The 15,837-nt window shown below is 44.7% G+C and overlaps 1 protein-coding gene across 7 annotated transcripts in view; it reads right to left on the bottom strand.

Moving 5' to 3' along the window:
* The window catches only part of septin6 (septin 6), a 35,709-nt gene that overhangs the window by 5,183 nt on the left and 14,689 nt on the right, over positions 1-15,837 (bottom strand). For 2 of the 7 annotated variants that reach the window (XR_010032896.1, XR_010032894.1), the window contains exons 6-10: positions 11,328-11,424; positions 7,548-7,716; positions 6,369-6,501; positions 5,658-5,848; positions 3,775-3,831 (exon numbers count right to left, since the gene is read on the bottom strand). Coding sequence is in view for 4 of the 7 variants with exons in the window: in XM_063189830.1 (XP_063045900.1) it covers positions 4,111-4,210; positions 5,658-5,848; positions 6,369-6,501; positions 7,548-7,716; positions 11,328-11,424 (690 nt within the window). In the remaining 3 variants the exon portion in view is untranslated. Of the gene's footprint in view, positions 1-3,774; positions 3,832-3,854; positions 4,211-4,289; positions 4,339-5,657; positions 5,849-6,368; positions 6,502-7,547; positions 7,717-11,327; positions 11,425-15,837 lie in introns of those variants that run through there. The other 5 variants (XM_063189831.1, XM_063189832.1, XR_010032895.1 and 2 more) reach the window with 4 other exon arrangements.

Raw genomic sequence — 15,837 nt, 5'->3', positions numbered from 1 at the left:
CAGGGGCTTCTGGGGACCAGATTGCAGAGCAGATGTCAAGTCCCTTCGACCAGTTCCCAACACATCCACACCATCACCCCTTACCCTCCCTTCGTCTCCCTAGACCTTACCTCCATAGGCCTTGTCCCAATACTATGGCTATGGCCTGGCTGCCGTATCAGGTTTTGGTTTGTGTGTACACTCACTTCCTGCTAAGTTGACAGCACCAGTGTTTCCCACAGAAATTTTGGAAACTATGGGGGCAGCCGGGGTTTATTTTGTCCGGGGGGGGGGGGGGGGGGGGGGGTCTTCTCACACGGGCCCTTTTTTTTTTGGGGGGGGGGAGGGGGTGTATTCACACAGCGTAAATGCAAAACGGCAAAACAATGACAACAGTATGACATTGGCGCATGGAGAAACTGTAGGCCTGGGCCTATATTTCAGCCATTTATATTTTGAGAAATAAGGCTACATGATTTTACCCATGACTTGTATAATAGTAGTACATCGTCATTGTCAAAAAATGCAGTACAGTGAATAATTTCTGTTTACAACACAGTTTCATTCGTCCCTCATGCAGGGGTCTGGGAAACAATAATAAAACAAAATAGGAGCAGAGATAAGAATTTAAGAGCACTGTGAAATTGTTAACGCATAGACAAAAAGGGTCTTAGAGGGTAGGCTATGCCTTTTCCCCCACACATATCTGTAGGCGTACACATTCTACATGAGGGGTGCTGGTAACAGGGCCAGTTTTTTCCAAATTCCTCCCATTAAAAGGGCTGAACAACATATTACACATTTATGTCTATATTCACATTCATTACACATTAATTTCTATATGCAGCCCGATGTCTCCTCTGCTGTGTCAATGAAGGTCTGTCACCAAACTCATTACAACTGTAAAACAAAGCCTAGGGAGTGTTAGTAAACTCATCCCAACTGTCCCTTCTCTGAAGGTTTTTTATATTGCTCCCAAACCCAAGTAAACTACAACAACTTGACTAGGCTTTTGGTCCCTGTCTTTCAAGCACTTGTGGTTCTCTCTATAGCAGGGGTGCCCAACCTTTTTTTAACCAAGATCTACTTTTGAAGTTGATGGTCTGCCGTGATCTACCAAGTCAAATTCAAGGATGTCAGTATGAAAATTTAAGACCACCATTTATTAATCACCATTATTATGAACAAAATGTTTTCAGTAGGCTACTATGGCCGTATCTTTTCAGTGTGTTTTTAAAGTGTGTTGAATAGCCTATCTTTACAAAGCAATGCAGCACTGATAGTATGCAGAGATAATTTCAGTCATACACAAGTCATAAACAACTGAAACAATTTCAAAATGATAAACATTTGGTATATAAAAGGCACATAGGCCCTATTTCTAAAATATGATGAAGCATTATCATGCCTTCAGTGGTATAGGCTACAAATTAAAAAGGGCTCAGAAATTCACCATTTGTTATGGGTAAATAGTAGGCTACTAAGAGAGAGAGAGAGAGAGAGAGAGAGAGAGAGAGAGCAATGAGAGAACTCATTGGATTGGTTAACCCCCCTGTTAAGTGTGACTTCTTCTATGAAGGTTTTTTTTTTTCAGCTCTCTGGGACAGTAGCACAGCAAAGGCTTTCTATTGTGAGTTTGGCCAATCGTTTTGTCCACAACTGAAGCAAGAAACAGCACAAATTGAAGTGAATTCCATACATGTAAACAACTAACATTTCCCTTACACGCGGCACGCGATGTAAACGCAGTTAGCGATGATGCATGCGACTAGCGATTTGGACGAAGATCCTCGCATATCGGCGTGTCATAACGCATCGTTGCGCACATATTCTGTTACTCACCCGATGTTACACGTGTGCACACATGAATCAACTGTAATACCCTTACGGTCACTTCCTAATGCTTTCCCCTCATTCTGTGTTACCGTGGGACTACTTATCTAACCAGTACAGAGTTTTTAACAAAAACGGATATAATTTCTTTTTTTTTTTTTTTTACATTTTCGTAAACTATGGCGGCCAAATTTAAACTATGGCGGGCCACCATAGTTTCCTCAATGTATGGGAAACACTGCACACACCGCAGATCTCATTTGCGAGGCTGCTGTGAGACACACAAGGCCAGGGCGGCAGGGGACCAGATTGCAGAGCAGATGTCAAGTTCTCCTCAAACCAGCCCCCAAAACAAACAAACACCCTCAATTCCACCCGCTTCCGCACTCCCACCCGCTCCCTCAGCACCCCCATCCGCTGCCTCCCCCGAAACACCAACATCCTCGATCCCATCCGCTCTGCCACGCACTTCCCCCTCAGCTCCCGCACCCTCCAACACCCCTACCAGTCTCCCTGCCTGCCCCACCACACAAACACCCTCATCTGCCTACAACACATCCACACCATAACACCCAGTCCCTTGACCCACCTCGCTGCCTCCCCCATAACACCAACACTCACCCCTACTGCTGTGGCCAGACCAAGAAGGACTGCTTGACCCTGGCACATTCGGTTTGTCTTTTACGAGATGACTAGGAAATGTCTGTGTGTGTGTGTGTGTGTGTGTGTGTGTGTGTGGCCCATCATGAAGAGGCACATTATCTGAGACGCACCACTGTGACATCTGACATCTGACTGTGGGAGCGGCCCCATGAATGGCCCTTTGTGTGAGTGTGTGTGTGTGTGTGGGGCCCAGCAATGGGAGAAGTGCAAGAATGGTGTTGGGGTGGGCACACAGACCCTGGGCACACAGCTGTTCGCCTGTTGTGGCAGTCCAGGGCACAGATGGACTGGCGAGGGGGGTGGCACCCACCAGCGATAATAAACTGCCGCTATTTAATACACTTGTCGGCCCAAGCCCTGGCAGTGGGGAGCGGGTACTGGCAGCGGGCACACACAGGCGACAATCTCCCATCCGCCCTGCTCGACTATGACAGAAATGGATGGCACGCATTCTTCACATACATACAAAGGCCGTTCCTCCCCCCCGTCTGGTAAATATTTTGCTAGGCTGGCAGGGGGTTGCTAAGGGGGAGGGGAGAGCGAGATGAGGTCAACTCAGGGTGGGTGTGGTGGGGGGCACCCAGAGCTTTCAGGGCGTCACTGGGGACTATGATGTGGTTGGGATGGGGTATCGAAATTATTTTCTCATCACCGTTTCCTGCCAATTCCAGTGCTCCATGAGGGCAACTGGTATTCACACCTTTTCCCTCACACAATGCTTCAAACATCACAAAAAAATGCTTCAAATGTCACAGGAGAAGGAATAAGTATGAATGAGGCCACTATGTCAACTGGATCTTGTATCATTCACCAAACTCCACCACGGACCAGACACCATCACCGCACCACTCTTTTAGTACATTAGATGCCTTAGGCCTGATGCTGTAGTACACTGTGGCCATTGATACGACTGCTTTGGTACACTCTGTTTAGGTCTTTGACACTAATCATTTGGTACACTCCATTTAGTACCCTGATGGTTTGGTAAGTACCGGTACATTGCATTTTAAACATTAGGGTCTTAATAGCACTAATGCTTCAGTACATTCCATTTAGTACACTGGGGTACACTGGGGTCTTTGACATTGATGCTTTACTGCAATTAGTACACCGAGGTCTTATTACACACTGCGTTTAGTACGCTGCGGCCTTTTGTACACTGCCGTTTAGTACACTAAGGTCTTTAGTACACTAAGGTTTTTTGTGCACTGCGTTTAGTAGTACACTGCGTTTAGTAGTACACTGCGTTTAGTAGTACACTGCGTTTAGTAGTACACTGCGTGTCTACAGCAGCCTTACCAGGTAAGGAGAGGGAGGTCATGCAGCATGCAGGGAGGGGAGCAGGTGAAGGGTTAACTGGAAAACAGCATGGGCAACATACAGGTCACAAAACCAGACATGTTATACACATACACGTTATTAACACAGACATGTTATACATGTTCTACACATACATGTTATGAACACATATTACACATGTTAATCTATTGGATATATAGAACATGTCACATCTCAAACACTGCAATTGAGCTACAATATAATCTTTTACGTCACCGAAACCAAAATGCTTTTAGTTGCTTTAGGGAAGAGACAGACGCTCCATCTTGCTGCTAAAAGAAGTTATCTAGTGTTTGATCAGTAACGTATGGACATGACAGACAGAGAGAGGGTGTTGCACAGTGGGGAGGAGAGGTGTAATGTTGCTCCCTGGAAAACTGGAAAGGAGAGGGAAGGGCTGAGAGACGAGAAACAATCAGGAGTTACAGAAAATCAGGAAGAGGACAAAATAAAACAAATAAATGAAAAAAATGAACCTTCTCAGTGCAAGTGGCTTCCTTGGTCAGGTGCTGGGGCTCAAATCAGCTTAAATTAAATACACAAATCAGCAGCAATCGTTAATAACGTGATTAGAGAAAAACACATCATTAAACAAACAAAACAAAAGTTAGTTAGAAACAGGAGAGGTGGCAATCCAGAAGTACTCCCTTCCCCCACAGTGACATGTTTCATCATCAAATATTGTGAAATCATCTGGTTTTATGTAGTTTTATCACCTGGTTTTCGAAGTAAAAGATGGTAGACTACCTCCACCTCTAAATACCCATTTGCACATAATCCACACAATAAGTTAGCCATTAACCGGCACTTGAGGTCAGTCAGACGAAGCATAAACTGAAAGATATAAGAGTGGTCCCTGACTTTTGGCTTTGTTTCTTCATCTGATACATTGTGCCAACAAAATGAAAAATAAATGCACTCTCAAGTACAGTTTCTTACATTTCATTAAACGGGACAGCATGTCGGTCATGTGGGTGTGCTTAGGCACAAGCCATCAATAATCCTCAGCATCAATCATCATTAGTGTGGGCTTTTTTTCTTAAAATGCTTCAATAGGTAGTCAGTTTAATGAAACATAATGATTAATACTCTGAACGTGTATATTTTCCTCTGGTGCAGTTGCTGCTTTTATCCACATAGACTTAGATATCCGGGTATATCCCATATACCCATGCAATTGACAACTCCCATTAGCAATGCCATCGAGCCTGGAGCATAGTTAGCGGAACAGATCAATGAAGTGGGAGTGTAAACACAACTGGATGTGCGTGCAAGCCCAGGTTATTGATTTGTTTTTAGTTTGCATGAGTGGTTTAACAGCTGTGGGACTAGAGTGCCAATCACCAATTTAGAAGCTATAATAGTAGTCGCTGCAGTAATGTCACTTTACCTGGTGTTAAGATGATTATACAGGCAAATAAGTACTTTTAAAAAACTCCCTTTGGTTCCACTTGTGTATCAGAGCAACACAGGTTTATTACTACAATGTTCGGTTCAGTCTGAAAAGGGTTCAATCAGATCAGATAAATGCCCGTTATTATTTTCTGGCAAACATTTACATATCCATCTCCTTTAGTAACCTGCTCCAGCTTAGCAAAACATCCTAAAAATGCACTTGTTAAAAGTCTGTCCACACAGTATGGCCACACTTAATCAAAATACAGACAGGAAAGAAAAAAGGAAGACTGAGGAAGCTTGAAGACTCTTAGTGTGAGGAAGAGGCGTAGGGCCCCGAAACATCACAACAATAAAATGTATTAAAAGGAGGCTAATTGGTGTATGACTCATCTTTGCCTTATCCTAAAGAAAAGAAATAAAGTAAAAAGTAGAGTTGTTTGACTTACTTTTTCCTCTCTTTGTCCCTCTTGAGCGTGGTGGAGCCCCCTGCCTGCTGGGCCTGGGACAGCAGCAGCTCGGCGGCCGTCTTCTTCTGCTTGAAGGAGTTGAGCTCGTCGTCCAGGGACTTCTTCTTGTCCTCCAGCTTCTTCTTCTCGTCCTGGTGGAGCTTCTTCAGCCGGTCAAACTTCTCATGGAGCTGCACACAGAAGTTACAAGGTTTAACCCAGTAAGACACGACCGCTGTTTAAAATTATCCGTTAGAAGAATGGCAATGACCAAGTCATAATGTATTGCTAAGGGACCTGTGCACTGTCATAGTGGTGTTAGTACCATGGTAGTTAAGTTTTTGCAGTCACTATAACAGTGTTCCACTAGTGGAACGGCGCACATTAAGGGGGTACTAGCCTTTCACACAATGACCTCAGACAAGTTCCGTTTTTGAAGTGATGCAGGAGAAACAACTACCGGTTTCCAAAGAAAACAGTGGAGTCTAAGTTTATGTTTAAGCCACCAGATGCAGCTTTTCCTGCTTCAAATGCGTTGAATAGAAGGTGTCTGACGTCACGTCATGAAAAAGTTAGTAGAGTGCATTCTGAGGTCAGCGACCCATCAGACACTGAGACAGTCTGGTAAGATGTCACATTTTACGCTACCCTGTACCCCGATACCCTGGACCTAAATAACTGCAAGTGGATGAGAGCATCTTCTTAACTGACCTCCTTCTCAGCCTCCTTCAGCTCCGCCTCCTTCTCCTTCACCCGCTGCACGAACATCTGCCTCATCTCCTCCTCCTTCTTCTGGAGCTCCCCCATGAACTCGTTCCTCTTCGCCTCGTACGTTTCCTGCAGACTGCGGAGCAAGAGAAACAGAGGAGAGTTACTACTATAATAATCATAATAATAATAAACATTATTTGGAGCGGATTTCAAGATATCTAAGGACACTGTACAGGGCAGAAAGACGGCATAGTAGTGCATGAAACTGTAGTTAAGTAAGTAGGAACAAAAGTTTGATCGAGTTACATACATACATACATACATACATACATCATCTCCTCCTCATTCTGTCATAAACCCATTACATTCCATAATACAGTATGTTTACTGCAGACAAGGAGGGGGGAGGAAAAGAGAGGAAAGCAAGTAGTAAAGAGATCAAACAATAATTTAGAGATGAGATAAACACCAGAAATAAAAATCCCTTCCATTCCCCTTACAAGTTGCACTGAGTTTGACCCACCTAACCCCTTCAGGTCGTTCAAAGTCAGTGTAATGGCAGTGCTGGGTCTTGGTCCCCTATTGGGTTACAGAGCACACCTGCACCTGGAGGGAGAGGCATCATAATAGCTTCTCGCTGTCCTGTTCTGCATGCCAAACTGCCCTGTTTTGCTGCTGGGGTCAGTCAGTATCCTTGACACCCATCTACTGTGTGTGTGCATGCACACCCGCACGCCTGCACGCACGCACGCACGCATGCACACTTCCAGTTACCAGAACTCAGAATGGAATAGTTACTGACTGAGTTGGCAGCCTGGCCTTTGGCAGCATGCCTGCCTTCCATACAAGAGGTTGTGAGTTTGAGACAGGGTCTGGATTGCGCAGCATGAGCCCTGTTATGAGCTCACCTGAAGGGTTGGCTATCCGGGTCTGTGTCCTTTAATTTGTGGCTTAGGTTGGGCACAATCCCTGGTGCTGAACAAAAAAAGTGACTTTTTGCTTTAAAAAAAAAGTTTGCTCACTTCTTTTCTGTTTATTCTTTTAATGGCATGATGATAATCTGACCTTGCGGTCTTCCACAGATTCACTAACAAACACAGGCTTGACACATTATCTACAACCAGATCTTGTGCTGGTGTGTGTTTGTGTATGTACGATCATGTGTGTTCGCTCGCTCACCTGAAAGGTTTGCTGTCGGGGTCTGTGTCCTTAAAGCCCATCTCCTCCAGTTTGCAGCGGCGGTAGAGCTCGTAGTGACGTGTGTGCGTCTGCTCTCGAAGGTCCTCCATGTTCACGCGGATCAACATCTCCCTCAGCTTCACAAAGTCACAGTGGTTCTCGTTCTCCACTGTTGGACAAAAGAAAAGACCACACAGTCAAACACACATACTCTTACATCAACAACTCCTGCAGCTTCACAAAGTCATAGTGGTTCTTGTTCTCCATTGCATCCCCCCCATCTCCGCAAAGACTCAGTGGTTCTCAATCTCGACTGATTAAGGAAGGAGAGACCACACAGTTACTTACACATCACAAGGGCTTTTCCACTCAGTACTTATGAAACCATGTGGCCTTCCCTTTGATACTAACATATCACAAGGCCTTTGCCATAGTACCTCATATGCTGCAGGCATTCCTCCTTTTCTCATCTCAGTCTGTATATCTAACTATACGTTTGTTGTTTTATAATTCTGTTATTTATGGGATCCAGGTGGTTGAACTGTGGCACCACCTGGGTAGTTTGCTTAACCCATTTTAACCTAAGGTACCTGCAAAAAACACCTAAATGCCTGAGCCCTTTTTGGAAAAGGGTGCCCTCAGCCTATAAAAACCCAAATATCTCACCCTCCGTCCGAAGCTCATGAAAACATGATAAAAGTTGCATTGAAAAGACCCTCATCTTGCATTAGAATGTGTTCATTCAACTCTAACATACCCTAATTTTTTTTTTAAAAAATTCAAACTCAAATCTCGTGAGCCTGAATGTAGCAACCATGCAGCTCCAGGCGCCTAAGTCAATGTTGCATATTCGCAGCATCCAGCATCAATGGGTTAAATACAATATCTTCCAATCACGAAGAAATGAAATGCCATAACTATACAATGGGCCTTTTGTTTAACATGCCATTTACAAGAAATACTGTATACTGACTGCCCGTCTTAAAATCAGTTCATTGACATGGACGATAATCTTTATGTTAGCCTTTATCTGAATAGGCAAGAAGGAGAGAAAACAATATTTTCAGAAATTAGTGTTAGAGAGGATGCCGTCCAGCAGTGAGTGGGTGTGAGGTGATTTGGCAAGCCGCAGCGAGGTGCAATGAGTAGAGCCTCCACACACTACCTTAAATGCTTAAATTCCATAAAAAACAGCAGCATGCAAGTTCATATCTATGCTGTATGCTACATATACCCATTGCTAGTGATGTCACGTGAAAAAGCCCAATTATGCTTTTGAATTGCTGTTTGACAGTTTGCTTCAACTGCTGATTTATGCTAAGTGCTTCTCATATTGCAGTCTTTTCCCACCTGCTGTAGTTATAGTCTGCTCTGCCCTCCCCCTCCATCTCTCTCACACACATTAAAACTCTTCCTCTCACAGCCTCTCTCTCTCACACACACACACAATAATGCCTATTAACTCCATTTATGCGCCCTCAGGTCAGTCCCTGTGCTCGGTATCTGGGTCTGTGCTCATTGGACTCACGTGCACGTGCATGTGGTGTGTGTGTGTGTGTGTGTGTGCGCGTGTGAGAGAGAGCGCGCTGGCCCTGTGGCAGCATGTGCTGCTCAGTGAAAAGGAGCCGATGCACAATGTCAGAGCCCGCCTGGGGCCAACACTATTGTAATATGAGAGAGAGAGAGAGAGAGAGAGAGAGAGAGAGAGAGAGAGAGAGAGAGAGAGAGAGAGAGAGAGAGAGAGAGAGAGAGAGAGAGAGAGAGACAGAGACAGAGACAGAGAGAGAGAGACAGAGAGAAAGAGACAGAGAGAGAGAGACAGAGAGATGCACGTGTATGAGAGTGTGTGCGTGCGTGGGTGTGTGCGTGCGTGCGAGCATCAGAGCCTGCCCGGGGGAAAACACCATTGTATTTATGCTGCATGGAGCTAAAGCTAGCTGGGTCTCAGAGCCGGGCACACCAGGGCCCACAGTACAGTATGTGACACTGACTAAAAAAGGATAGGGAGAAACTGCAAGACAGAGAAAAGGAAAGGATAGAGATAGAGATAGAGATAGAGATAGAGAGAGAGAGAAGGAAGGGATGAAAACAGTGAATAAATAGACAGATAGGCAGAGAGAGAGAGAGAGGAGATGACAGCTAGGGAACAGCATAAACGAGGGCAGAGCAACCTGACGTTTCAGAGCAGTGACTCAGGCTGTTGGTCCTGCTCTTAAAATGGAACCTCAGCTGACACGTGGCCCAGTTCGGGGCCCGCTGTGGCCCAGTTACGACACTGACTCACCTCAGTCACCTGATGCTGAGGGTGCCCACACACAAATTGCAATTTGTCAGTATATGGAAATTACATTAACAGTAGGCCTATAATAATGTCAGTGCCTATGTATGCATGTCCCCTGCATATAAGAAAACTATGCAAAAGTCCTGTGTAAATTTGTACACAGGTAGGCCTACAGTATATTTCAAAATATAGCAAAAATGTGTTTAAGTGTCATACATGTATTTTCCTGTAATAATATGCAGATATATGGCACCAAGTTTGTATATATGGCAGGCATGTTATATTGTAAGATACTTGAAATATATTGAATATGTCATACTATTTGACAAATAAATGTATATAGTCATATTATATTTTATGTGGGTGTGCTTAACAATCACCTGCCATAGAAGTGTGTGTGGGTGGGGGAGTATCTCTATTTCAACTATGCGAAAGGGTTTTCCATGTGTGGACGCTGGATAAAATCTTTAAGATCAATACATTCCCATGTAACACATTCCCAACATAGTTAGGAGGGGGACTATATGTTGCGTCCAGTCAATGCCACAAACTGTCACTGATGAGGCTCAGGGCATGGGTAAGAGAAGAGAGAGAATGAGTTCAGGAAACAGAACAATTACATAACTTAATCATGTGTTGAATAGTCAAGCACATCTCACCAATTTGTCTAATAGGCAGATACCTCGGGTTGAAAAGTGTATGTTTGACTAGACATTTATTCATACATATTAAATTAGTATAAAATGGAGGTTTTTCATATGGAACTCATAGAAATCTACAGCATCTATATAAAGTGTACAACATTGAAATGGCAGAACGCCCATCTGTTCCCTACCAAAGTTGGCCCAAATTTGCTAACAATTGAATCAGCACAGCGTGCAATTTGCAATAGGAGACAGTGGGGGCCATCTTTTGACTCAGTCCTGACCAGTCAGTGGTCTTTGGGAAAGGAGGCAACAGCTTTGCACATTCTCTTATGTGTGCGCGCGAGACAGCTGAGACAAGAGGTCATGGTCACAGAGAGGGTGTGTGTGTGTGTGTCGGGTGGGGTTATCGGCCTCATTTCCTCTACTTGATATCAGTGTTGACAGTGGCATCCCTCCTCTCGTCTGACAAAAAAAATGGGTTATTAACAAATGCTGTCGACCAAATTTGGTAGCAATACCATGACCGATAACATAACAATTTGCTATAACTTATCACAAAACTTTGTCAGTTGAGCTGGTCAGGAAAGAGTTAAAACAATGGCGAGTCTCTTACAGCTTACAGCTACCGTTCCTGTGTGGGAATTGACGCGGTGGCCCCGCATACTTTGCCATGCGAGACTGTGGAGGTCATGGTCAGAGAGAGGGTGTGTGTTGGTGAGTGTGTATGTGTGTGCATGGTGGGGGGGACGGGGACGTGTCTGTGAGGAGTGTGTGTGTGTGTGTGTGTGTGTGTGTGAGGTATCTGTTCTCATTTCCTCTGTACTCAGGACGTGGCTAGTGTCCATGGCTTACCCTGCACTGTCCCCCAGGGGTACTGCCTGGCCTTCACCATCTTATTGCCGATCTTCACTTCCTCAGTGCTGCCCACCACGGCGAACGGTAAATGGCCCTGCAGCAGGAAAACAGAAACAGAAAATTAAAGATTTCCATCCACACTCACAAAGTCAGACAGATAGACACACAAGACACACACACAAACGGTAAATGGCCATCCAGCCAAAAAATAAAAAAACAAAAGTAACGCTTAGACACAGATAGACATAGACACACATCTTCACACAGATAGACACAAAAGACATACAGACGCACATGCATGCACACACAAACACCCTGTATCTGCAATAGGAATGTTGAAATCGAGCCTTGCATGACATGACACGATAACAGACACAAACGTCTACACACACTACATGACGCATGATAACCTCCTGTCAACCAAGTCATTAACCATTATCTAGAGGAAGTGTAGTCTAATCCCCACAGGGGGGGGACTTGCTTACGGAGGAGAATCCTTACACAACATCCATGAGCCCATGAAGCCTTGTATACATGGATATCAATTATAGCCTGAGAGCGCATTCGCTAGCACTGAAGTGAAGTGAGCAACCCGATCGAAAAGGTCAGCTGAGGACTATTATAATAAGCTGTGATGCCAATCAGCAATACTTTTGGAATTAATAACATTTTCCGAAATGTCCCACACTGACATGGGAGGACAGCTCCCCTACCTTAACTGAAAAGCCTTGGCGTATAAAAACAGAATTCTCAAGGGTTAGTACCCTCTTACACTTTCTGTTTGTCAGTTCGTTGTACGTGTTGACATAAAATGGCATGGGCACTAATCACTAGATTTACTGGAAGGCCTTGGCTTATAAAAAAATAATTCTCAAGGGTTAGTAGTACCCTCTTACACTTTCTGTTTGTCCGTTTGTCGGCTTGCTGTACGTGTTGACATAAGATAGCATGGGCACTAACTAACGCTATCCTCCCATTAGCAGCGCGTGTTAGTGTACACAGCAGACAGGGCAACGGGCCACAGAGCTGCTGATGAAACACAGCTAAGAACAGGAAACTGCTTTCCTCAGACAGGAAGTGGGTGTCACAGTGTCTGTATCTGTGTGTGTGTGTGGTTTGAGCGTCTCATCCTGTGTGTATGTGTGTCTGAGAGAGATTGTGTTGGCAATGATTACAGCAATGTGGAGTCATACAGTGGGAGAGAGAGAGAGAGAGAGAGAGAGAGAGAGAGAGAGAGAGAGAGAGAGAGTGAGAGAGAGAGAGAGAGAGAGAGAGAGAGAGAGAGAGAGAGAGAGAGAGAGAGAGAGAGAGAAGCACTTGAGAGATCATATCTGTATGCGAATGTCTCATTCTGTTTAATGGTACGTGTGTGTGTGTGTGTGTGTGTGTGTGTGTGTGTGTATACGCATGCATGTCAGAGACACAAGGGCCAAGGCTCTGAGAGAGAGCGACCGATATGAGCCATGAAGACGTGGAGGGAGGGAGGGAGGGAGGCAGCTGAGCAGGAAGGCTATTAATACATCCTCCTCACCAGACCCCGCGGCCTGAGGAGGACTCACTCTGCTCCTCCAAGACCCATGACCTCATGTTACATTACCACATTTTCATTTAAAACCAAAGCCTTTTGCATTTGTTCATGTATTTAATAATAATTGTAACATTGCAAGTTGCTTTGGACAAAAGCGCTTGCCAAATGTATTACAATCAAGGACATAATAATTCATGCAGCACTTGCAGATACAAAGTGCACAGGAAATAGGCAAATACAAAGTGCACAGAGAATATACAGAACAATAAGTGCAAATGCCAAGTGCGGATATTTGATTGATGTTTTTAATTGATTCCTGTTGATTTAATTGCTTTTAATTGGTTAATGTTGACCTCATGTTTATATTCACAGTATCCTCCTCATCACAGCCTGAGGGTCTTCTTTCAAGGCCCGTGACCTCATGTTACATACGACATTTTCATTTAAACCCATAGCCTTCTGCATTTTCAACGGATGCTTTCTATAATCCATGTTTGTTTATTTTATTTCATCATGTCCCATGTAGCCTTTTGCATCATTTTGTTTTACTGAATATTTAATCTGTGCAAGGACTCACTGCACAGTTCTTCCAAAACTTGTGACCTCATGTAAGATAACACCATTTCAATTTAAACCCATAGCCCCTTTGCATTTTCAACGGATGTTTTCCTAATCTGTGCTTGTTTATTTTGTTTTATCACGTACATTGGTCTTAATTGTTTGTGTTGACCTTGTGTTTATTTAAGCTGTGTGGAGCACAGACACCAGTCGAGGCTGTGGGGAGGAACCGATGCATTCCGACCGACCCACGTTCCAATCATTCATGTTTCTGTTCACAGACTACCACGACCCCACAGCCCCACTGACGCGGACGCACGCACGCACACTCTCTCTCCCACTCACTTTCTCAAAAACACACAAACTCCCGTCAATCTCTCTCACACACACACGTACACACTCCCCCACTCACTTTCTCCCTCACACACCATCTTTCTCACACACACACACAGTGTGTATTTAGTGGGGCCCAGTTGAGGGCTTTTCCCACGCAGAGCAGAACACTTCCTGGAGTGAGAAGAGATTCCCACTGCATTCCTCCCTCTTTGTGGTGCCATTTCCGGCCCCAGGGCTTCCAGTCAGAGTAAAGGGGAACAGAGGCAGAGGAACTGGACAGCAGATGGCCTCTCTCTTTTAGACTGTAGTTATGATATGACTGTTGGTATTGTATACAGTATGTATGTATATGTATATCATTTGTATATGTAAGGGTTTTTTTTGGTCTAAGTACACAATTATTGGCTTAGTTGAAAGAAAATGTCCCATCAATAACAGGGTTGGAGTCAGATGGAGGGGAAAGGCAGAAGGACTGCACGTTATATAAGAGGACGGGTCTTTTTCTCTCTCACTCTAATGTCTGCTCACAATATGACTTGTTTGATCAAGAAAATCTGCATGTTTGTCCTGTTAATTTTCAAAAGATGTGTAGACAATGTTTTTTCTGTTAACTGTATGATATCTGAATAAGAAAAACAACCCACCAAAAACAGTGGATGAAATGTGACATGCACATTTCCTGAAGGCTGCAGAGTAAAAGAGAGGCAGAGGAACTGGAAAACAGATGCTTGCTCTCTCAGAACTGTCTGATTACATTATGACCTTCATCAAGAAAATGTGCCTTTTGTCAGTTTACATTTCAAAAGATTTGGATTTGTAGACGTTTCAGGCATTGCAGGCCAACTAAGTGCAGTCTTTACCCGCATAACATCTCTCTAGAACAAGCTGCAGTCCCCACTTGTCTGAAAACCAGTACCATCGTTCCTGTTCCCAAGCAGGCGGCCATCAAGTCTCTCAATGACTACCACCCTGTAGCGCTCACACCTATTGTGATGAAATGCTTTGAAAGACTGGTGCTAGCACACCTCAAGTCCATCACTCCACCATCCCTCGACCCGCATCAATTTGCCTACAGGGCGAATAGATCTACAGAGGATGGCATTTCATTGGCCATTCACACTGCCCTCTCACACCTGGAGAAACCAAACAGCTATGTGCGAATGCTGTTCATTGACTACAGCTCCGCTTTTAACACCATTCCCCCTATCAAGCTGGCCACTAAGCTGTACAACCTCGGCTTCAGTCCCCATGTCTGCAGATGGATACTGGACTTCCTCAGTGACAGACCTCAGTCTGTACGCATGGGAAAACATCTTTCAAGACCCATCACCCTAAATACAGGCGCGCCGCAGGGATGTGTGTTGAGCCCTTTTTTGTACTCCCTCTTCACTCATGACTGTGATCCTAAGCACAGCACAAACACCATCATTAAATTTGCTGACGACACAACCGTGATTGGCCTGATCTCTGACAACAACGAGACGGCCTACAGAGAGGAGGTGGAGCAGCTGGCACGCTGGAGCCAAGACAACAACCTGGCCCTGAACTCCAAGAAAACGAAGGAGGTGATCCTGGACTTCAGGCGGTGTGGCCAGGGCAACCACTACCACCAACCCATCAACATCGGAGGGGAGCCAGTGGAGGTCGTACAGAGCTTCAGATTCCTGGGTGTGCACATCAGCGAGGACTTGTCATGGAGCGCCAACACCTCTGCAATGGCTAAAAAGGGATCCCAAAGGCTATATTTCCTTCGCACTCTAAAGAAGGCCCAGCTACCACGAGATCTGCTCACTAACTTCTACAGGTGTACAATTGAATCAGTAATTACATACAGCATTACATCCTGGTACACCAGCTGCACACACGACAACAAGAAGATGTTACAGCGCATCATTAAAACAGCAGAGAGAATCATTGGATGCCAACTACCCACACTTGAGGAGATCCACCATACACACTGCACAAACAGAGCATTAAACATCCTTAAAGATCACACACACCCTGGTCACAGGCTCTTCACCATGCTACCATCTGGCAGGCGCTTTAGGACTCTGCGTGCCCGTACTACAAGAATGAAGGACAGCT

Source organism: Engraulis encrasicolus, chromosome 23, assembly GCF_034702125.1.
Source record: "Engraulis encrasicolus isolate BLACKSEA-1 chromosome 23, IST_EnEncr_1.0, whole genome shotgun sequence".
Classification (NCBI taxonomy): Eukaryota; Metazoa; Chordata; class Actinopteri; order Clupeiformes; family Engraulidae; genus Engraulis; species Engraulis encrasicolus.
This window is presented reverse-complemented; position numbering and strand designations above follow the sequence as displayed.